The sequence below is a fragment of the Protopterus annectens genome, chromosome 1.part0, assembly GCF_019279795.1.
Source record: "Protopterus annectens isolate FY-2018-M chromosome 1.part0, PAN1.0, whole genome shotgun sequence".
NCBI classification, from domain to species: Eukaryota; Metazoa; Chordata; order Ceratodontiformes; family Protopteridae; genus Protopterus; species Protopterus annectens.
The window spans coordinates 156408320-156430707 of record NC_056725.1 but is presented as its reverse complement, the minus strand read 5'-3'; the positions used below and the strand labels follow the sequence as shown (position 1 = coordinate 156430707).

General features: G+C 43.3%; 1 protein-coding gene across 2 annotated transcripts in view; it reads right to left on the bottom strand.

The window, feature by feature from the left end:
- Window positions 1-22388, bottom strand: part of LOC122787514 (transmembrane protein 87A-like) — a 1268634-nt gene that overhangs the window by 140705 nt on the left and 1105541 nt on the right. For both annotated transcript variants that reach the window (XM_044054310.1, XM_044054387.1), the window contains exon 17: window positions 1432-1535. In XM_044054310.1, the coding sequence (XP_043910245.1) occupies window positions 1432-1535 (104 nt within the window). The remainder of the gene's footprint in view (window positions 1-1431; window positions 1536-22388) is intronic.

The following is a 22388-nucleotide window of genomic DNA, read 5'->3' as shown; positions in this document are numbered from 1 at the left end:
AGAACTAGTGAGGGAAAGGTAACAGAATGGGAAGAGGACAAGAAGACATTTGGACTGCAGGCTAGAGACTGCCTTCCCTACCAGGTATTGATATCAGACTACAGGAAAACAGAAAGGGACAGGGGAATTCTACATGAAGGTAGAGTTTTTAGTTGAATCTAGAACAGAAGTTATTGTTAAATAGGGATAATTTGTAGGGTATAAAAATACTGCACAAAAACCTATAGGAATCTCAATCAAAGGAGACTAGAAAAGACTGGGAAGAAAGGCTGGATAAGCAATTTACAAGGCAAAATGGGAGAACATACATATTACTCGCCAGTATGCAAAAGAGTCTAGAAGATTTAGGATTTTTGCTTGGAAGTGTTTATATAAGTAGTTTTATATCAAATGCAGACTCCAAAGAATTCTTCCTCAGGTAGATAGCAAATGTTGCAGGTGTGATGGGGAAGAAAGAGGTAACTAGGAACATATGCTTTGGGAGTGCAATGAGTTGACAGACTTTATAAGTTCCCTAGAGAGTTTGCGTCTTTCGGCTTTTCCCGGTTAGGGGTTGCCACAGTGGAACTCCGGTCCGCTAATGATTAGCAGTAGATTTTTACGTACTGGCTTGCTGGGCCTAACGCACAACCTTCAACGGAGTAAAGCCCATTCACGCATGTCACTACACAGAAGACTACTCTGTCAGAAATATTCGGTAAGCAAATGGGTGAAAATAAGGAAATGATTCTTTTGAGATGGGATACAGGATCTGAATTGCCAAGATATGGTAAGACCTTGTTAAGTCTAATTCTGGTGCCTGCCAAAAAAGCAATTACTAGAAAATGAAAATCAAAGTCTAAACCAACGGTATTTGAAGTAATGAATATTGTAACAGACATAAAAGAACTGGAAGTGGGATCTTTAGAAAAGGGTGAGAACAAATTACAAAGAAATAAATAGAACTTGTGGGACCAATTCATGCAGAATAATGTTCTGGAGGAAGACTGAGGTTTAATGGAAGGCTGGACTGATGACAGTTATACAAAATAACATATGTGACATATAATGTAGGTAACCGGGCACAAATTACTATGTTTTTTTTATATAAATGTATGTTTGCCTATGTCTTAAGTGATACTTTAACAAATGTGTTAAAATAAAGAAGATAGCTTCAGTGCTAGGCTAGATGTTAAAAACCCTATTGTTTATTAATTGCAATAGCCACTTGAAGTAAAATATGTTTCTGATGGCTGTAAGGCCCTTCATCTAATCACTCTTCACCATTATGAAATACTGTTTCGAAAACAATCTTCCAAGGAGCACCACTTAACTTACCTTTCATTAAGTGCATGGATACTTGTTCATCTAAAAAAGAGCTTCTACAAATATAAAAGCAAGAACATGCTATATTCATTTTCTAAAAAGCAAGGCAATGAATGCATTTCATACCTCTGATTGTTGGCAGAAGGTCTCCAAAGGAATATGATAACCAGAAGGATAACAGAGAAGAGAAACCTCCAAAATGCATCATCAAGCCACTGTTCTCTCCAGTCCTGCACAGAACAGAAATAAGACTTATAGTCAATGCATCAAAATAACATAATATGAGAAAGAAGGCATTTATTCATCTATACACTTCCAATGTTCCAAGGAATTAGCCAAATGAAGACTGCACAATCTAACAACAATCAACGGTGTAGTTAATTTCCTTCTCTGCTTGACAACACTGCTGTGCTGTCTAATCTGAACACTGTGGTAAGTAAACTTGCTAACAGAATTTTATTTATATCACTTTATGCAGAGACGATGTGATGGCTCTTTCCCTGCAACCTAGATCACTAAATAAATTCCCTATGAGGCTATACCAACTTGGAGTAAGGGCAAATCATTTAATTTCCTTTTCCTAAAGTTACTGCAACCATAGCTCTCAACCTTCCATTTCCAAAATGAGGAACACTAGCCCTCATAATGTGGAACAAAAGGGCAAAATGTGGAACACATACTAATGGCTTACTAACAACTTCAACTAGGAAAGTCATAGGATGGTCAAACTATGCTGGTTTTACTTATCAAGATCTTTTAATGAATGAATATGATTCATTTCTATTTACAATGGATTTCACTTAAAAAAATTCCTAACACTGAATGTGTGACAGAGTCTTTCAATGTGGAACTCTGAGGAAATTCGAGGAATGTGAACGTTTTAAGACCCTAAATGAGGTACGTTCCTTGTAATGAGGTACACTTGAGAGGTATGACTGCAACATCTCACGTTGTATACAGACTGGGAATGTGAAGGCAGACCCTCCTCATTTCACTCCCTGGTCTTCAAGACATTAGCACAGAGATCTATGTAGCTTAAATGTATAGTGGAGAGGCTACCAAGAGACAATAAGACTAACTACAGTAGATCAGGCATGACACACACAACTTCTTTAAAACCAATTAGTCATGAGATATCAACTAAAATGGGTAATTTCGTAATAGAAAATGCCTATTTTTCCAGCACTGGTTGATTTTTCATTAGTGAATGGGCAGATACAAGAAACCAATTCTGTTAAAAACTTAACCATTAATGTACACATGCAAATGGGTTCACTGTTGTAGTTCTCACATTTGGGAAATTGTGTATGCAAGTAGTCTATGTGCTGCTCAACTTCCAGAGCTTTACCTCCCCCCAGGGCTTCAGCCAATGCCCTCCCACCTAGTTGTAAGCACATTGGTGGGATAAAGGGAGTGCTGGCTAATGCCATCTTCAGACCTTTCTTATTCCCACAATAATCAGAGAAAGACTTTGGTGCCACAGCCCTAGTGGCACAGATGGAATAGTTCTTCCTGTGTCAACTCCACCAAAAATAATCCGATTCCTTGCTACAGACAGTAGGCAGACAAAGTAGGGATGGGGCCACAGGAGAATTGAGTGGGAAGGTATTTAATGAGAACTAGGGAGCTATCACCAATGTGAAGATAGGTAAAGGCTGCCAGCCTAGCCAGATAGAATTTTGTACATAATTTTGTCATTTGTACATATTAATGTAAGCCACAGGCTTGTTCTCTTAAATGTGAAAAGACTGCACTTGATATTGAGCTGCAAAAATGTAACAACAGTGCAGTCTGCTGTAACAAAGCTGATAAGTCGATTCTTTGATGTCAATATTTGGAGCCGATATGTCTGGATGAAGGAATTCTGCCTACTGTTTTGAGACCAGAGTTAATGGCTAGAATTTGTATGTATAAATGTTCTTTATTGCTCTGGTTTCTGACCAGGTGTAAAGAATGCAAATGTATTTTCTGTTAGCCTGGGAACACCAGAGAAGTGTAAAGAATGATGTCATGTGAAGCAGCTCTGTGTTATCAATTTAGAGAGAGAGAGAATCAGAGAGCTCAGAGCATTTGTCTTGATGGCATCCAGCATCACCAGCGCTGTCTTGCTCTTTATATAAGTTTATTTTATAATTGTGTATTCTCTTGGATATAGCTAGGAAATAGTAAGATTAGACTATTTTTTTTTCTGTGATGTCAGAACTTTTCTGCGGTATTATTTTAAGTATTTCTCTGTGGTCTCTGAATTCTTGACTAGCACTGTGTAGTAAGAAGTATTGTCTTGTGGTTTTATTTATTATTAAATATTTTAAACCTTTCAAATGTGGGTGTTTAATGTAGAGTTAATTTAAGCTCTAGAGTACATTGCATGTATACAGTGATACTGTACCAAGTCACTCTAATAAGCCTTGACTGTTCACAGTCACACTTACCATTTGGATAATAATATTGCACAGTAACTGGACACCCTTTCAGAAGGGACTTTGAGTAACTGATATTAGTGGGTGGTGGCAGCTGGTGCTACCTTTTAGTCTGGGCAGTAAAGGGGCACAGTTGGAAAACCTGTGCCAGCCTTCTCCAGGAGTGTCTTTGTGGTTATATATAACTCTTATCTCAAGGTGTGTGTGTGTGTGTGTGTGTGTGTGTGTGTGTCAGCTACTTGGGCAGGGACACAAAGCACTGTTTGGACAGAGGGGGTGCTGGAGGTTGTAGCTTGCCCCCTAGCTGAGATCTGGACCCTATAGCTGTGCCAGTGGGGAGTCTTATTGGGGACCTGGAGAGAAAGGTAGAAACCAGCCCCAGACTGACTGTGATCTCTGTGTGCGCTTAAGGGAAACTGTACTTTACTGTGTGTGTATTTATTATCCCTCACTGGTGTTAGTGGTGAGGACTGAGGCTCCTTGATTGCTGGGCCAGTGCATGGGTGTTACAACCATCACAACACACTGGGTAACAGATAAGGTCAAAAAGGGGAAAGGAGAGTGGGCATCTGCAATGCAATAGTGAATTTCCTTGAACATCTAGATTTAAGTTAAATTCCTAAAACAACTGTACCATATTTATCACAGTACTTCAATAATGCAGTCCTCATGGAGGAGGATAAAGGCGATTTGGATAAAAGGCATGGCAGAACAATAGAGGCAAACTTTGCATCTGGTCCTGGAGGCTGCATTAAAACTGTAGGTGTTTTGAAAAGGTGTGCACAGATGACTAAGTAGCTACTTCAAGGTTAGTCCAGGTGTTACCCCCAAGGAAGACTGGGGTGGCAGTAGTGGCTCTAGTGGTGTGGCAATGATATGGCCTAGAACAGGCTTGCCATGGTTTGAGTAATGAAAGGAAATGCAGTGAGCCAGCCATTTTTTAAAGAATTTGCTTGTTAATATGTCTACTCTCTTTCCCTTTTGCAAAAGGGACTAAAAGATTATCAGACTTGCTGAATTATTTGGTTCTGTGCAAATAAAAGCTCACTTGTCTGTGCAAATTAGAGGAATGCATTGTCCTTTCTCTTGCACTCTGTGGCTTTGGAAAGAAGACTGGTAGGTAAATGACCTGACTGAAGGTCAGTTTGGATAACACTTGAGGCATGAAAATAGCGTTGGTATGCAAGGATAAACTGTCTGGATGAAAGACCAGAAAAAGTTCTTTGCACATCAAAAATGGAAGTTCAGAAATCTTTCTTGCAGCGGTAATAGCAATTAAAAACAAAGTCTTTGCAAGATAGGTAGTAGAGGGAAGGTGAAACAGCATAAAGGGCCAAGGACAATTTTTTTCTAACACACAGTTCAGATCTCAAGGTGGAACAATCTTTTTTCTTAGTGGCCTAAGGTGAACAGAAGGATCTTCTTGAGGAAATGTTTAATCAAAAGTCTGGAGTATGGGTCCACAGGGAGACAAGAAACAGAAGAACAATGCACTTTGCAGAAGTGTAAGCTAAACATGACTTGTAAAGGTCTGACAGACATTCCAGGACCACAGTCGCTTTAGCTTTCTTTGGTTCAAAGCCCCTGGATTAGTACTAGAATGAGCTACCCATTTACTTAGGTATGATTGTGTTGTGTTAGGTTTCCTAGCCTCTTTCATAAATCTTTGGCATGTCCTCAGAATCTTTGTGCCTACAAGGAAAAAGGGTAAGATTATCTAAATCTGTCAGCCACACAGTAGCCAGGTTTTTTGTCAGGAGGTCCGAATGCTGAGGCAGCATTTTGCAATTTCCTCTTGCTAGATTGCTCAGGAGAGGGAGTCAGTGTTGTCTTGCCCAAAATGATACTATTAGGAGTACTTTACTTCTGGTCTTTCCTCCTTTATCTTGAGCAGTACTTTGGGGAACAAAGGAACTGAAGGAAAACTGCAAAGGAAGAGCACTGTTCAGTTCAGGAACAAGCTATCTAATTTCTTTGCTTCTGGAATTGTTGCCCTGCCAGACTTTCTCAGTTCTTTGTTCAGACGAGAGGCAAACAGCTCTACTTCTGATACACCTCCAAGTCCTGAAGAGGGTTTTGTGAAAGTTAATAACTGTGTGTTGTATGGAGGAAATAACCCCCTACAATGATTTTCATAATAGGTGTTTGCTCTGCCTTGGACCAGATTATGTCATGGACTTCAATGTATTCTATACTACTTTCATTCAGAAGACAATACACAGAAGGTGTCTTTCCTTCAGAGTATTAAACTTCCAGTTCTACATGCTTTCAAGCTTGCTGAAAAAGATGAGTGCTAAGACAGCGAGGACTGAATTGAAGACAAAGACGTGAACCACAAAATACTTCAGGCTCCAACAAAACAGAGAAAAATAAGTACAGAACATTCAGCTAAGGCAAAGAGATCAAATTCTAAGCCTTCCAAATCTGAACGGCATTTCAAATGAACTTGTCTACTATTTTGCATATGGATGCCCCTTCACAGAATCAGCTTAATGTCTGTTTATAGGTTCATAGGTGTGTACTAGGCTAATGGCCCTGGGGCCTTTACAAGCCTAGCCATAGGATTACCCTGGCATAGTGCCACACAACCTTAGTTCCCAGTGCCTCTGTCGAGTAGAGCCACTGGAGTTATCCCTGGGATTAACTTTCTGTTTCCCATCCACTCATCAAGATTTCCCTTGAAGAGGGTCAGTGAGGTGCTCTGCTTGACATGTAAGAGAAGTCTGTTCCATAGCATGGGCAGTCTCTGGGTTATGAACCTGTCTCTCCAGCATGTTCTGTTAATTGTGATGACGGGGTTGAGGTCTCTAGAGCGTGTGGTGCGGAGGGATTGGGATTTCTTTAGATGTAGCATTTCTAACAGAGCTGGATCAGACATGGCTTTGTAAGTCAAGCAGAGTTTGCCTCTAAGTAGGCGATATGAGACAGAGAACAGTTGGAGTTTTTTTGAGTTTGTCCATATAGGATAAATGTTTAAGACCTAGGATCCTCTTTGTGAGGTACTTTTGCGGCCTCTCCAGTTGTTGCAGGTGTCTATGGGGCATTGTACTCGATGAATGGCCTAATGAGGGAACAGTAGAGAGAGACAATATCCTCTTTCTTCCTGGATGCAAAACCCTTAGTAATGAGATGGGCCACATAGAAGTACTTTCTGATCACAGTGGCAATGTGGTGATCAAGAGGGTTTGCTGTCAACCTGTTCCCAGATCTCTTATAATGCCTTCTGTGTACAGTGGACTACCATATATGTGGTAATTCATGGGAATTGGGATTTTCCCAAAGGGGATGACGATACATTTTTTGGCATTAAGCTTAAGACCATGGTTCTGACACCAGTCGTTGGTCTCAGTGAGGCCATTCTGTAGGATGTCAACATCAATTGGGAAGTTAATAATAGCTCCCAACTTGCAATCGTCTGCGAACTTTGTCAGCCAGAGTCCCTTCATGTTGGCCTGGACTTCAGAGAAGTAGATACCAAACAGGAGAGGACCCAGGACTGAACCCTGTGAGACTTCACTCATGACTAGTTGGCAGTCTGACTTGGAGTCAGCTACTTTCACACTGTGGGTTCTGTGAGCCAGTTTGCAACCCACTTAGTGATAAAGGGATTGATGCCAAGCTTAGTGAGTTTTTCTATGATTCCTGAGTGGGGAATGGTATCAAAAGCCTTAGCCAGATCAAGGTAGGCTGTATGAACCACCTTGCCTTCATCCACAGCTCTGGTGACTGACTCAAAGAAGTCGACCAAGTTGAGCAGGCATGATCTATCCTTCACAAAACCAGACTATGTGGGATGCAGAGTTTGGTGATTCCCTATATCCTTGTTTATTAGGTCCATGATGATGCGTTCTATAGCTTTGCATATCAGACTCGTCAGGCTAATGGGGCTGTAGTCGCTCCTACTTTGTGGAGAGGGATGACTGCAGCAATGCGCCATTCAATAGGGACAAAGCCTGAGGTGAAGCTGTGATTGAACAGGGCACACAGGTGAGGTGCCAGTTCACTCTGTAGTTCATATTGTCAGGTCCCATAGAAGCTGTATTCTTGGCCTTGGACAGTGCTATATTTCTATGTCCTTCTATTCAATGTTGCAGTATTCTTTACATGTGGGAGAATACCAAAGCTTAGTAGGTACCCTAGGAGGAGGAAGGGGCAGAGGACCTTTGCACTGAAGAATTTTCAACAAAGCCATGGAAACAGTCCTAGCAAACCCTGCTCTTGATCTAGAAACAGTATCCAGCCTGCAATGTTTGGTAAAATATGCACAGAAGACCATGTAGCAGCCTCCAGAATTGAATAAGTATCCAGACCTTTAAAGAATGCCCCTGAGGAAGCCATGGATCTAGTAAAATGAATTCTAACAGGTGCAGCAAGAGATTTACCATGGAAATCATAAGAAAACATGATAGCCTTGGAAATACAAGAAGAAATTGTTTGTTTACAGACAGGCAAACCCAGACCCTGGGATGGAAACAAGCAAAAAGCTAATCAGATTTCCTAATAGCCCTAGTCTTATCCAAGTGGAATTTAAGTTGTCTATGTACATCTAAGGTAGGCAAGATCCTCTCACTAGAGGACTGAGGAGACGGGGAAAAAAGGTGGGCAATTAAATAGACTGATTAAGAGACACCCCATTCACTACCTTAAACATAAAAGAAGGATTGGTATGCAGGGTAACCTTATCCTTGTGGAAAACCAGGAAAAGTGGGGAAGCCATCAAAGCCTAAATCTCCGAAACCCTCCTTGCAGATGTCAAGGCTAAGAGAAGCACAGTCTTCCAAGTACAAAATGTTAAAGAAGCTGAGGCTGGATGCTCAAAAGGAGCCACAGTAAGCTTCTCTAAGAAATAGCTCAAATCACAAGGAGGTGGAACTGTTTTCCTGGGAGGTTTAATACGTAGGATGCCGTTAAGGAAAAGTTTTACCTCCAATCTAGACGTTAAAGGTGGAGATAATGGCAGATGTGCAGAAAAGTATAGTTGTGTACCTACCATAAATGTAGATGTTCGAGTGTATGCACTGTTGCAGTCATTACAATTGGGTTATCCTGCTGGCAGGCTACCCGCAGTCGGCCCGGGTTCCAAAGTCTAGGTCCGGCGTTGGTTGCTGTCGGCTCCTCCCTGACGTCAGTGCGCCAGGGGTATAAAAGATACAGGCAATGCCATTTTCTTCAGTTTTTCTTGCCCCAGATGTCAGGTGCCCCTAAAATGGTAAGCTCACTAATGTCAAAAAGCATGCATACCCAAAAAACAACTTTTCCTTGATCTACAAGCAAATACACCACATAGGTTGTAAAGAATAGAGAAGTACAGATAATTCCCAGCAAGGAAAAGGGGGATGGAGGGAGGGTAACCTGGATTGCAACAGTGAATACACTCGAACATCTACATTTATGGTAGGTACACAACTGTACTATGTTCATTGTGTTTCACTGTTGCAGTCATTACAACTGGATTGAATCCCAAAGCTATAGTTGGGAGGCTGGAGCTAAATAGGATTAGGAGAGGCTATCAAGGCCCTGCAGAACTGCAGTGGCAAAGCCTGCCCTGGATTTAGAATAGAGAGGTAAGTGGTAGTGCTTTGTAAAAGTACGCACTGAACTCCAAGTTGCAGCCTCTAAGATGTCTTTGGTAGGTACTCCTCTGAGGAAGGCTGCTGAAGTGGCTGCTGCTCTGGTGGAATGTGGCCTATTGCCCTTAGGCACTGATTTGCCATGCTGTGAACAGCAGAAATGAATGCAGTGGCCTATCCACTTGGAAATAGTCTGCTTTGAGACAGGCTTTCCTTGTGATCCTGCAGCATATGCTACTAGAAGCTGTTCAGTCTTTCTGAAAGCTTTTGTTCTGTCCAAGTAGAAGCGTAGCTGTCTGTGAATGTCCAAAGAATGCAGAATTCTCTCACCCTTATTCTGTGGCTTCGGGTAAAAGGTAGGCAAGTGAACTGTTTGGTTAAGGGCCACACTGGTCACTACCTTAGGCATAAATGTAGGGTTTGTCCTCAGAGAAACCCTGTCAGGATGGAAAATGATGAAAGGTTCCACAGCCATGAGTGCCTGTAACTCTGAGACTCATCTAGCGGAGGTTATTGCTAGGAGCAGAGCTGTTTTCCAGGATAAGAATTTTATATCAGCTGCAGAGGCTGGCTCAAAGGGAGGCAGTGTAAGTTTTTCCAAGACATAGTTGAGGTCCCATGCAGGTATTGGTGCTCTCCTTGGGGGTCTTATGTTTTTGGCCCCTCTGAGGTACTGCCTTAGTAATGGATGAGAAAAAATTGGTGGTTCTGTATTGTAGTGAGCTGAAATGGCAGAGACATGAATTTTAATGGATGAAAAGGAAAGGCCTTTATCCAGCATCTCAGTTAAGTATTGCAAAATCTGAGGAATATTTGGAACATTCTTGTCAATACCTTCTGCCTGGTTCCAAGCACAGAATCTCTTCCATTTTTATGCATAAGATTTTCAGATGCTAGGCCTCCTGGCCTCCAAAATAACATCCATAACTGCTTTAGAAAGAAGTGTGTCTTGAATGGCTACATTATTCCCCATGCTGCCAGGTTTAGGGTCCCGAGTTGGCTGTGCAGTAACTGACTGTCTTGTTGAGTCAATAAGTGAGGAATTTGAGGTAGTGTCCAAGCTGGGCATTGGGACAAGCTCTTTAGGATTGGGTACCAGTGCTGGCGGGGCCAGTCTGGGGCAATCAGAATAATTTTTGGCTTCTCTTGTCTGACCTTGAGGAGTACCTTGGGGAGGAGAGGCAGAGGAGGAAAAGCATATACTGTTAGGTTTTTCCAGCTGAAAGACAGAGCATCCACTTTCCATGCTTGCTTGTGATAAGTCCTTGTGCAGAATCTTTGTAGTTGGCAATTGTGAGGGGAGGCAAATAGGTCTATGTCCGGGCACCCCCAGTTCCTTGTTATCATGCTGAAGACTTGTGGATCCAATTTCCACTCGTGGGGATCCATTAGGTTTCTGCTTAGTTCGTCTGCCAGAGTATTTATCCTTCCTGGCAGGAATTGTGCTTACAGATGTACTTGGTAAGTCAATGCCGTGTCCCACAAGTTCATGGCTAGTCTGCAGAGGGGGTAGGAATGTGTGCCCCTTGCTTGTTTATGTACACGTGACTGTGGTATTGTCCGTCTTTATCAGTAGTTGTCCTGGATGAAGTAGATCCTTGAAGGCTGTCATGGCGTTTTGAACTGCTAGCATCTCTTTTTGATTGATATGTAGATGCATTTGACTTGCGGACCATGTGCCCTGAATACATCTTCCTGCCATATGTGCCCCCCAGGCATAATCTGATGCATCTGTTGTCAACGTCTGCCTGGCTGAGGGTAAGGTGAATGGCTGTGCCGTGTTGTGGTGACAGGCTTTTGCCCACCATTGAAACTCCTGTTGCAGGCAGGGAATGAAGGTAATTATTGTTTCCAGGCTGTGGCAATGTTGAGTCCAAACACTTTTTAGATACCATTGAAGTTTCCTCATATGCAGTCTTGCATATGGAATTAGCAGAATGCAGCCATGAAGCCCAAAGCCTGCAGAATTTTTCTTGCAGATAACTGGGTTTTTGTTGCCAACATTTTGAAATAAGTAGTCAGTTGTCTGTTTGTCTGGCGTGAGATAAGCCATCTGGGCAGTTGTATTTAAGCTTGCACCCAGGAATATTATCTCTTGAGAGGGTACGAGTTTTGATTTCTTTGCGTTTACTGTGTACCCTAGGCCTGCTAGTAATGTTTTTACAAATGCCAGATGCTGTAGTAGTGTCCTTGTTCTCTGCTTGAATAAGGCAGTCATTCAAGTAAGGATATATTTGAATTCCTCTGTCTGTAAAAAGCAATTACTGGTGCCAGGCACTTTGTGAAGACCCTGGGCACAGTAGATAAGCCAAAGGGCAGTGCAGAGAATTGGTAATGCATTGAGCCAGCTGTACATCTGAGGTATCTTCTGCATGATTGTCTGATTGGGACATGCAGGTATGCCTCTTTTAGGTCTAAAGTCACAGGCCAAGCCTTCTTGCCCAGCATGGGCAGAAGCTGCTGCAGAGTTAACATTTTGAATTTTGGAATGTCCAGGAATGTGTTCAGGATAGACAGGTCCAGCACTGGTCTCCAGGTTTTGTCCTTTCTGGGCACCAAGAATAGCCTTGAGTAAAATCCTTGTCCCTGCTCTTGCTGTGGTACTTGCTGAATGGCCCTCATGTCCATGAGGGATGAAAGTTGTTTTTGTGCCTCTGCCCATTGATTGCGCGACAGGTCTGGCATACCGTTTGACCTTGGCAGGGTAGGAAAATGGAACCTGTAGCCCTGGGATACGATATTTAAGACCCATTTGTCTTGAGTGATCATGTGCCAATTTTGAGCAAAAAGTGTTAGTGCTAGCGTTTTTATAAAGAAATTTATGAGAATCAGGAACCCTATAGTATCTGTCTGGCTTAACAGGAGCTGGAGGCAGAGAGTCAGGAGACAGTCCGGACTCTGAAAATACATCATCTACAATGTCTAAAACAGGAGGAATAGCAAGGGGCCTGTGCTGAGGTAATAAAAGGAAGTCTCTGAGCCTTTTCTTGGATTCTGAGTAATCTTGGCTCTCCCAGTGGAAATGCTCCCTCACAGTATGCAGGGTTTCCCCAAAAGAATAATCCTCAGGAGGAGAGGCTGAAGGAATAGATTCTTCAGCATCAGAATCCTCATAGGGAGGAAGAGAATATTCCGGGACAGAAGAGGAATCAGAGGAAATGGAAACCTGATCTGAAGATGCATATTCTATCTCTTGCCTAGGCCTCTTATCAGGTGGGGGATGGGAACCCCTGATCAAAGTAATTAGGTCTTCAGCCATTTTAAGCATCTGTTTTTTAGGCATGGAGGCCTGTCCAGGAGAATGCTGTACTTGTTTCTTTGTCTTTAGAGATGCTTTAGACTTTGCCTTTGAAGTTGGTTTTACATATAACTGTGTGGGCCTGAAAACACCCTCAGAAGCCGGTGCCTGCTCAGCGGCTCCAGACCCATCTGAGGGAATAGTATCTGAGTGTCCAATACCTTGAGTTTCCAGCGGCCTAGTCGGCTCCACGTGGGAGTTGGAAGCGGCCTGGGCTCTCAGGTAGCGGGCATCAGGGGCTGGGAAAGCGCCTCACTGAGAACCGGCGACAGGCCTAGCAGAAGCCTCGTCGTCTGTTTTGGACTTCGGATGCCTGTCCTTTTCTTTACACTTTTTATAAACTCCGGTAGTCGGTTGTTCCGACGGCATTATATAGTTAAATCTTCTGCCAAAATAATGAAATGCAAAATCGTACCGAAGCTTAATAGTGCGTTGGTTAAATCTAGCACAAAACCGATAACTAGCAACGTCGTGGACAGGGCCTAGGCAAGGAATACAGTAAGAATGAAAATCCTTATGAGGTATTTGCTTCCCACAAGAAATACAATTATTAACTTTTTCTGACATCGGTCTGGAGCAAGAAAAAAGTTTCCCCAACGGGTACTTAGCTTTAATGAAGACTTAGGATCTGAAATTTCGAATTTGAAAATCGCAGGAGTCGGCCGACCGTCACTTGCGAACTGCTTTTGCTTTGGGCACCGCGCGGCAAAAAAGACTGAAGAAAATGGCGTTGGCTGCATCTTTTATACCCCTGGCGTACTGACATCAGGGAGGAGCCGACAGCATCTGACGCCGGACCTAGACTTTGGAACTCAGGCCGACTGCGGGTAGCCTACCAGCAGGATAACCCAATTGTAATGACTGCAACAGTGAAACACGATGAACATCAGCAGACAAGTGAACTTTCACAGATGAATATGACAAGCCACTCAAGTAATTCACACAAGTAAGCAAGAAAGTACAGTTTTGTACCTACCATAAATGTAGATGTTCGAGTGCTAATACAGCTGCAGTCATAACAGATGGGTTTTCCTGCCGTTAGGCGGGTCCTCGGTCGGCCAAATTCCAAAGTCTAGGTCCGGCGTCGGTTGTCGTCGCTTCTTCCCTGACGTCAGTGCGACAGGGGTATAAAAGAACCAGCCGACGCCATTTTCTTCAGTTTTTCTTGCCCCAGATGTCAGGTGCCCCCAGAAGGAAGGCAAAACATAAATTTATGTAATAAAAGCAAATGCAATATAATCAAAAAACAGTAGTTGCAAGCAAATACACCATAAAAGAATACCCCAATGAGGTTGTATGAGGAGGTGTTAGGCATAAGGCCTGTCCCAAGAGGGAAACCTGGACTGCAGCTGTATTAGCACTCGAACATCTACATTTATGGTAGGTACAAAACTGTACTATGTTCATCGTGCATACAGCTGCAGTCATAACAGATGGGTAGAATCCCAAAGCTAATAAAGGGGTGGTAGGCACTAAGTGGAACTAAGTGGAGCCAGGATGCCCTGCAAGACTGCAGTGGCAAAGCCCGCTCTAGTTTTGGAGTATAATGGTAGGTGATAGTGCTTGGAGAAAGTATGTACAGAACTCCAAGTGGCTGCTTCCAAAATATCTTTGGTAGGAACCCCCCTGAGGAAAGCTGCAGAGGTAGCTGTGGCCCTTGTGGAGTGAGATCTGATGCCTGTAGGTACAGTTTTACCATGAAAAGAGTAACAAAAGCGTATGCAGTGGGCTATCCATTTTGAGATTGTCTGTTTGGAAATAGGCTTCCCTTGAGCACCTGTAGCATAGGACACAAAGAGTTGCTCTGATTTTCTGAAAGTCTTTGTTCTGTCCAAATAATAATGGAGCTGTCTGTGAATGTCCAAGGACTGTAGTAGCCTCTCCTCTTTGTTTTGTGGATTAGGGTAAAAGGTAGGTAAGTGGATAGCCTGATTCAAGGCTACCCTGGATAATACCTTTGGCATAAATGAAGGATTGGTTCGTAAGGAAACTCTGTCCTGATGGAAAATGATGAAAGGCTGCACAGCCATGAGGGCTTGTAGTTCCAAAACCCTGCGTGCTGAGGTGATAGCTAGAAGGAAGGCTGTTTTCCAAGACAAATATTGCAGATCTGTTGAAGCAGCTGGCTTAAAAGGAGGCAGGGTTAGTTTTTCTAGAATGAAATTGAGGTCCCAAGCAGGTACTGGTTGCTTCCTTGGGAGTTTTATATTCTTAGTCCCTCTGAGGAACTGTCTTAAGAGAGGGTGAGAGAATAAAGGAGGATCAGTGTTGTACTCTGCAGAAATGGCTGAGGCATGGATTTTGATGTAGGAGAATGAAAGTCCACTGCTTAGCAGCTCGGCTAGGTACTGTAGTATTTGAGGTAAATTCAGTATTCCAGGATTCTGACCCTTTTTCTGATTCCAGACACAAAACCGTTTCCATTTTGCGGAGTAGGCTTTTCTAGTAGAAGGCCTTCTGGCCTCCAAAATGACATCCTGCACCTCCTTGGAGAGTAGGGTCTGCTGTGAATTTAAGGAATCCTCCATGCGGCTAGATTGAGTGTTTTCAGCTGACTGTGAAGAGTTTTGAAGTTGTGCTGAGTCAGTAGAAGAGGCATTAGAGGCAGGATCCATGGTGGGGAATGCCTCAGGCTCCTCAGGAGTGGGTACTAGTGTTGTCTTGGCCAGTCTGGAGCAATGAGAATCATCTTTGGTTTGTCTGCTCTGGCTTTTAATAGAACTTTGGCCAGCAGAGGAAGAGGTGGAAAGGCATAAACCGTCATTGTTGTCCAACTGAAAGAGAGTGCATCCACTTTCCAGGCCTGTGGATGAAAGGTCCTTGAGCAGAATTTTGTCAATTGGTAATTTCTGTGGGTGGCAAAGAGATATATGTCTGGCCTTCCCCATGCTTGAATTATCATTGTAAAAACTTGAGGATGCAACTTCCATTCGTGTGGATCTGTCATATTTCTGCTCAGGTTGTCTGCCAGTGTGTTTTGCTTTCCTGGCAGGAATTGTGCTTGAAGTTGGATTTGCAATTCCAGAGCCGTGTTCCAAAGGGACATGGCTAGTCTGCACAGGGGATATGAATGGGTTCCTCCCCGTTTGTTTATGTACCACATCACTGTGGTGTTGTCTGTCCTTATCAATAGCTGTCCTGGATGCAGTAGGTCTTTGAAAGCCATAATAGCATTTATTACTGCTAGCATTTCCTTTTGATTGATGTGTAGGTGCTTTTCTTTTTGTGACCATTTGCCCTGAATGCACCGATCTGTCATGTGCGCCCCCCAGGCGTAGTCCGAGGCGTCTGTTGTGATGACTTGATTTGCTTGAGGCTTGCAGAATGGGAGACCTATGTTTCTTTGGCATGCTTGAGCCCACCACAGAAATTCCTTTTGAAGACATGGAATCAGTGGTATGATTGCTTCCAAACTGTGGCTGTGTTGAGACCATAAGTTTTTTAGGTACCATTGAAGTTTCCTCATATACAGCTTTGCACATGGGATTAGCAGGATGCAAGATGCCACGAATCCCAGAGCCTGCAGGATTTTCCTTGCAGTCAGCCTGGTGAAGGTTGCCAGTTTTCTGAAGTATTGAGTTAATTGCCCTTGTTTCTCTGGCGTGAGGTAGGCCATATGGGTGTTTGTATCCAAGCTGGCACCCAGGAAAATTATTGTTTGAGAGGGTAATAGTCTTGACTTCTTTTTGTTGACTGTGTATCCCAGAGATTTCAACAACATTATTACAAACGCCAGGTGTTTCAGAAGAGTGTGTTTGCTGTCCGCTTGGATCAGGCAGTCATCCAGATAAGGGTATATTTGTATCCCTTGAAGTCTGCAGAAGGCAATTACTGATGCTAGACATTTCGTGAACACTCTGGGCACAGTAGATAAGCCAAAGGGCAATGCAGAGAATTGATAATGGGATGAACCTGCAAGAAACCTGAGGTATCTTCTGCAATCTTGTCTGATTGGGACATGCAGGTATGCCTCCTTGAGGTCCAGTGTTACCAGCCAAGACTCCTTGCCCAGCATGGGAAGAAGCTGCTGTAATGTGAGCATCTTGAACTTTTGCAGTAAATATGTGTTTAGGATGGATAGGTCCAAAATAGGTCTCCAATCTTTGCCCTTCCTTGGTACCAGGAATAGTCTGGAATAAAAACCTTGACCCTGTTCTTGTGCAGGTACCTCTTGAATAGCTTTCATGTCCATGAGATCTGAAATTTTTTTTTGTGCCTCTGCCCATTGTGTGGCAGGTTTGGCATGCCTCTCATTTTTGGAAGGGTGTGAAAGTGGAATCTGTAGCCTCTGTCTATAATGTCCAGGATCCATTTGTCTTTTGTGACAATTTGCCAATTTTTTGAAAATAATGCCAGCTTTCCGCCTAAAGGTGCTGCCATTTGAGCCTTGCTTGGCATGCAAAGGGGAAAGTCATTGGGTCTGCTTTCTGAATGGCTGTGAACTATCCTCACCCCCTCTTGGTGTAGGTGTTTGCCACTGTCTGCCTCTAAATGATCCTTGAGATTGCCCTCTACCTCTCGGGTGCCTGTATCTACCTCTTTGAGGTCTGTCCGTGGCTGGAAAGGACCAATTTTTTGAATGCCAATTTCTACTGAAACGTGGCAGTTGTACCTGTAGGAAATCTTTCACTGTTTGCATTGATTTTGCCTTTTCCACCATTTTCTTTAATACCTCCTCAGCTTTAACACCAAACAATACATCTTTTTGAAGAGGTGCATCTAGTAATTTAGCTTTGACATGATCTGGTAAGGTTTGCTCTTTGAGCCAAGCATGTCTACGTATAACTGATCCTGTAACAGCAGCTCTACAAGAGGCCTCTAAAGCATCAAAACCACATTGCAAGGTATGTTTACCCACTTGCTCTGCACTATGCAACAAATCCTGTAACTCCTTCAAGTCTGGTTGTTCAGGTTGTGACATTTTGCTTTTCAACTGAGATAACAAAAACTTTTGATACCTTAACATATGGAACTGACAGTTTAATGCCCTCATGGTTAAAGTGGCCGAGGTGTATACCTTTTCCCCCCACCTTTCTAAAGCTCTGGAATCTCTCTCTGAAGGTAATGGATTTTTGGCAGTGGAGGCCTTAATTCCCTTGGGACTCTGTGAAATAGTTTCTGGGTCAGCCGCATGACTTTTGTATAGAAATTGGTGTGAATCAGGAACCCGGTAATACCTGTCAGGCTTGACTGGAGCTGGAGGTAAAGAATCTGGGTTAAGGCTGGCCTCTGAATACACATCATCTAGTATGTCTAAGACAGGAGGTATAGCCAGAGGCCTGTGCTGAGGGAGCAAGAGGAAATCCCTGAGCCTTTTCTTGGAGTCTGAGTACTCTTGGCCTTCCCAGTGGAAGTGTTCCCTCAAGGTATGCAAGGTTTCCCCAAAAGAGTAATCCTCAAGGGGGAAGACAGAGGGAATGGACTCCTCTGCATCAGAATTTTCGAAAGGGGAGTAAGAATGTTCCTGGTCCTCAGAATGTTCTGAAGTAATGGAGGCCTGGTCTGAGGAAGGGTATTCTTCCTCCACTCTGGGCCTTTTGTCCGAGGGGGGTTGAGAACCCCTGATAAGTGTAATCAAATCCTCAGCCGTTTTGAGCATCTGCTTTTTAGGCATGGGGCCTTGAGAGGGGCCCTGTGGAGCTTGTCTTTTAGAATGCATGGCTGCTTTAGATTTAGTGTAAGCCTTAATGGAAAAGGAAGAAGAAGGCCTGAAGACACCTTGAGAGGTGGCAGGCCTGTCTGAACTCTGAGTTTCCCCACCAAGTGTGACTTCGGTATCTGTTGTCGGGGTGTGGGCCGAAGAGCCTGCGACCTCGGGCACAGAAGACACCGCTAATGAAGTGTCATCGGTAGTCAGGGGCTGCGTAGGCGCCTTGCTGAGAACCGGAGCACATGTAGTCGGCTTTAGCGTGGTGTCGGTAGAAGTCGCGGACCTCGTATGTCGGTCCTTATCTTTACGTCGTTTACTCAAAATTGGAGTCGGAGTATCCGACGACATGTTGTAATTAAACTTTTTGCCAAAATAGTGTTGGGCAAACTCCGCCCGACGCTTAATAGTGCATCTGTTGAATGTAGCACAAAAACGACAGGCCGAGATGTCGTGATCTGGGCCTAAGCAAGGTATACAGAGGGAATGGAAATCCTTATGCGGTATTTGCTTCCCACATGAAATGCAATTATTAACTTTGTCTGACATCGGTCTGAGGCAAGAAAAGTTTCGCCAAAGGGGTACTTAGCTTTCAAGAAGTCTTCGGTTGAAAAATATTCGTAATCTCAGGAGCTGGCCGACCAGCACTTGCGAACTGCTTCTGCTTCGGGCACCGCGCGACAAGAAAGAATGAAGAAAATGGCGTCGGCTGGTTCTTTTATACCCCTGTCTCACTGACGTCAGGGAAGAAGTGACGACAACCGACGCCGGACCTAGACTTTGGAATTTGACCGACCGAGGACCCGCCTGACGGCAGGAAAACCCATCTGTTATGACTGCAGCTGAATGCACGATGAACATCTACTGGAATATCCACTGAGAATGGATCCAGTTTTCATGAAAGATACCAGATAGAAAATCTCCTTCATGTGGATATGTAAGATTTTCTACTATTGGGTTTCCTGGCCTCCTGCAAAACCCTAAGCACGTCCTGAGAAAAAAGGTGCCTAAAAGGAATCAAAAGTTGATCACCCACAGGGTTAGTCGTAAGGTTGACAAATGTGGATGAAGCAGTGATCTCCTGTCTTGTGTGAGCAGGTCCACTCTGTGAGGTAACTTGTATTGATTGCTACTGGCTAAATGCAGAAGAGGAGGGAGCCAATGCTGTCTTGGTCAAAAGGGAGTCACCAGCAAGATTTTTGGTTTGTCCTGCTGAACTTTCATCAGAACTTTCTGAATGAGAGGGAAGGGGTGGGATGCATAAAGAAACATCTAATTTTATAAGAAACATAGGGTGTCCACCTTCCAAAACATAGGATGTGGGAGTCTGGCACAAAATAGAGGAAGCTGTCTGTTAAGAGAGGAGGCAAATACAGTGGATATAAAAATTGTACTCACCCCTGTTAAAATTCTAGGTTTGTGTGATAAAAAAATGAGACCACAATAAATAATTTCAAAACTTTTCCCACCTTTAATGTGACCTATAACCTGTACAATTCAATTGAAAAACAAACAAATCTGTTAGGGGAAAAATATAAAAAATAAAAAACTTACAATAAGCTGGTTGCATAAGTACTGACACCTTTAAACTAATACTTTGTTGAAGCACCATTCAGTCTTCTTGGGTACACACCTGCCATCAATTAAAAAGACTCTGATTAAGCCCAAATAAAGTTCAGCTGTCCTAGTAGGATTTTCCTGACATTTACTCAGTTGCCTGCTACAACAAAAGTCATTTTTCGCAGAGAGCTTACAAAGCATCAAAGGGATATCTCATTGTTGAAAGGTATCAGTTACAAGAAGGGTAAGTACAAAAAATATCCACAACATTGGATATACCATGGAACACAGTCATCAAAATGTGGAGAAAATATGGGACAACAGTGATGTTGCAAAGAACTGGACATCGCTCCAAAACTGATGAAAAGTCAAGACGAAAACTGGTCAGGGAAGCTGCCAAGAGACCTACAGCAACACTAAAAGAGCTGCAGGAATTTCTGGCAAGTACTGGTTGTGCAGTACATGTGACAACAATCTCCCGTAGTATCCATATGTCTGGACTATGGGGTAAGGTTGCAAGACGGAAGCCTTTTCCTACACAGAACATCCAAGCCCGGCTAAAATCTGCAAAACAATACATTGAGTGACAGTCTCCCAAAAGCATGTGGGAAAATGTGTTATGGTCTGATGAGACCAAGGCTGAACTATCTGGCCACTATTCCAAAATGTCGGTTTGGCGCAAAAATTAGAAGTTATGTTCTTACCATAACGTTCCATGTTAGTTGTCTTCTTCTCGCCTTCTTTCTTGCTGGATGGGTTCGGAGCCGACCTCGGGTCCAACTCGGCCACTCTAAAAGCTCGAGAGTTGGTTCCACCGGCTCGAGGCTCCCCTTATATCCCACAATGCTAGGCGTGAATTACCTCAGATCTCGTTTGTGAGCTAGGCTCTGCTAATAATACAACCAGAAAAAAACTGGGAAAAAATAGACCACCTCTATAAACAAAGGGGAAGAGGAAAGGTGACCTAAAGCCTGATCTAGGAAATATGCACAGCAGAGCATATACCTATAGCAAAGAGGTGGTAGAAAGAGGTCACAATCAAACTCCTCTAGGTCTGTCCAGGCCAGGGGAAGGAGGTGGGGAAGAAAGAAGGCCTGAAGAAGACAACTAACATGGAGCGTTATGGTAAGAACATAACTTCTAAATGTTAAGTTGTCTATCTACCTTCATTCTTGCTGGATGGGACTGCGTCCCTAGCACCTTGTCCCGGGTGGCCTAACGGAACAGACTCTTGAGAACAGTGGTACCAAAGTTAGCTCTATGCCTAGAAGCTAAATCCAACTTATAATGTGAAATAAAAGTGTGAGGAGTAGCCCAAGTAGCCGCTGCACAAATGGTGTCAATAGGCAGTCTGTCTTGGAAGGCTATAGAAGTAGCCAAAGCTCTGGTGGAATGGGCTTTAGGTTTGTTAGGCAGCTTTTGGTGTCTAATTTCATAAACAATGGAAATTAGAGATGTTAGCCATCTAGGTAGTGATACCTTGGAAACAGAAAATCCCTTTCTGCCTTCTGCATAAGAGACAAACAGCTGGTCAGATTTTCTGAATTGTTTGGTTCTATCCAAATAGTACCTTAACTGACGATGAACATCTAGCCAATGCAATTTTTGTTCAGACCTATTAGAATATTCTGGATAAAACACAGGGAGGTCAATGCTCTGATTTAGGTTAGACGTCGAGGCTATTTTAGGTAAAAAGGACGGGTTGGTTCGTAAGGATACCCTGTCCTTATGGAACAACAGATAAGGAGGTCGACAGCTGAGTGCATGAAGTTCTGAAACTCTTCTAGCTAAAGTAATAGCTACCAGAAAGAGGGTCTTCCATGATAGCAATTTTAATGAACAGGAAGCTGCAGGTTCGAAAAGGGGAAGAATCAAAGAACTGAGCACTAAATTAGGGTCCCAAGGAGGAGGAGGATTTCTTATAGGAGGTCTGAGAAGAAAAACTCCCTTCAAAAAGGCTTTGCAAAGCTTGTGGGACATGATGGCAGACTCTGAAATGCCTACATGAAAGTTAGATATAGCTGCCAATTGAACTTTGAGAGTAGAAGGAGATGAACCTGCATGAAAGAGTTCAGCTAGAAAATCAAGAACCAAATGGATGGGAGCAGTGAAAGGATCTAAATCCTTTCCTTGAGCCCAATAGGCAAAATGTTTCCACTTACTAAGATAAATTTTCCGAGTGGAAGATTTATGTGAAGCTATTAAAATATCTCGAACATTGTGAGATATTTGAGGAAGCCTGGCTAGGGTAGGAATTGGAGGAACCAAGCAGTGAGGTTCAGAGAGGGGAGGGAGCGATGTAACTGACCCGACTGATGGATCAAAAGATCTGGAACTAGGTCCAGATGCCAAGGTCGCTCCAACAGAAATTGATGTAGAAAGGGGAACCAAACCTGTCGAGGCCAGTAAGGAGCAATGAGGATCAATGAGGCCTTCTGAGCGATAGCTTTCTGTATCACTTGAGAGATTAGTGGGAAGGGAGGAAATGCATACAGAAGTCCCCGGGGCCAAACTTGGACTAGAGCGTCTCTGCTGGGCTGGTCTGGTAACGGGAATAGGGTGAAATAATCTCTGCACTTGCTGTTTTG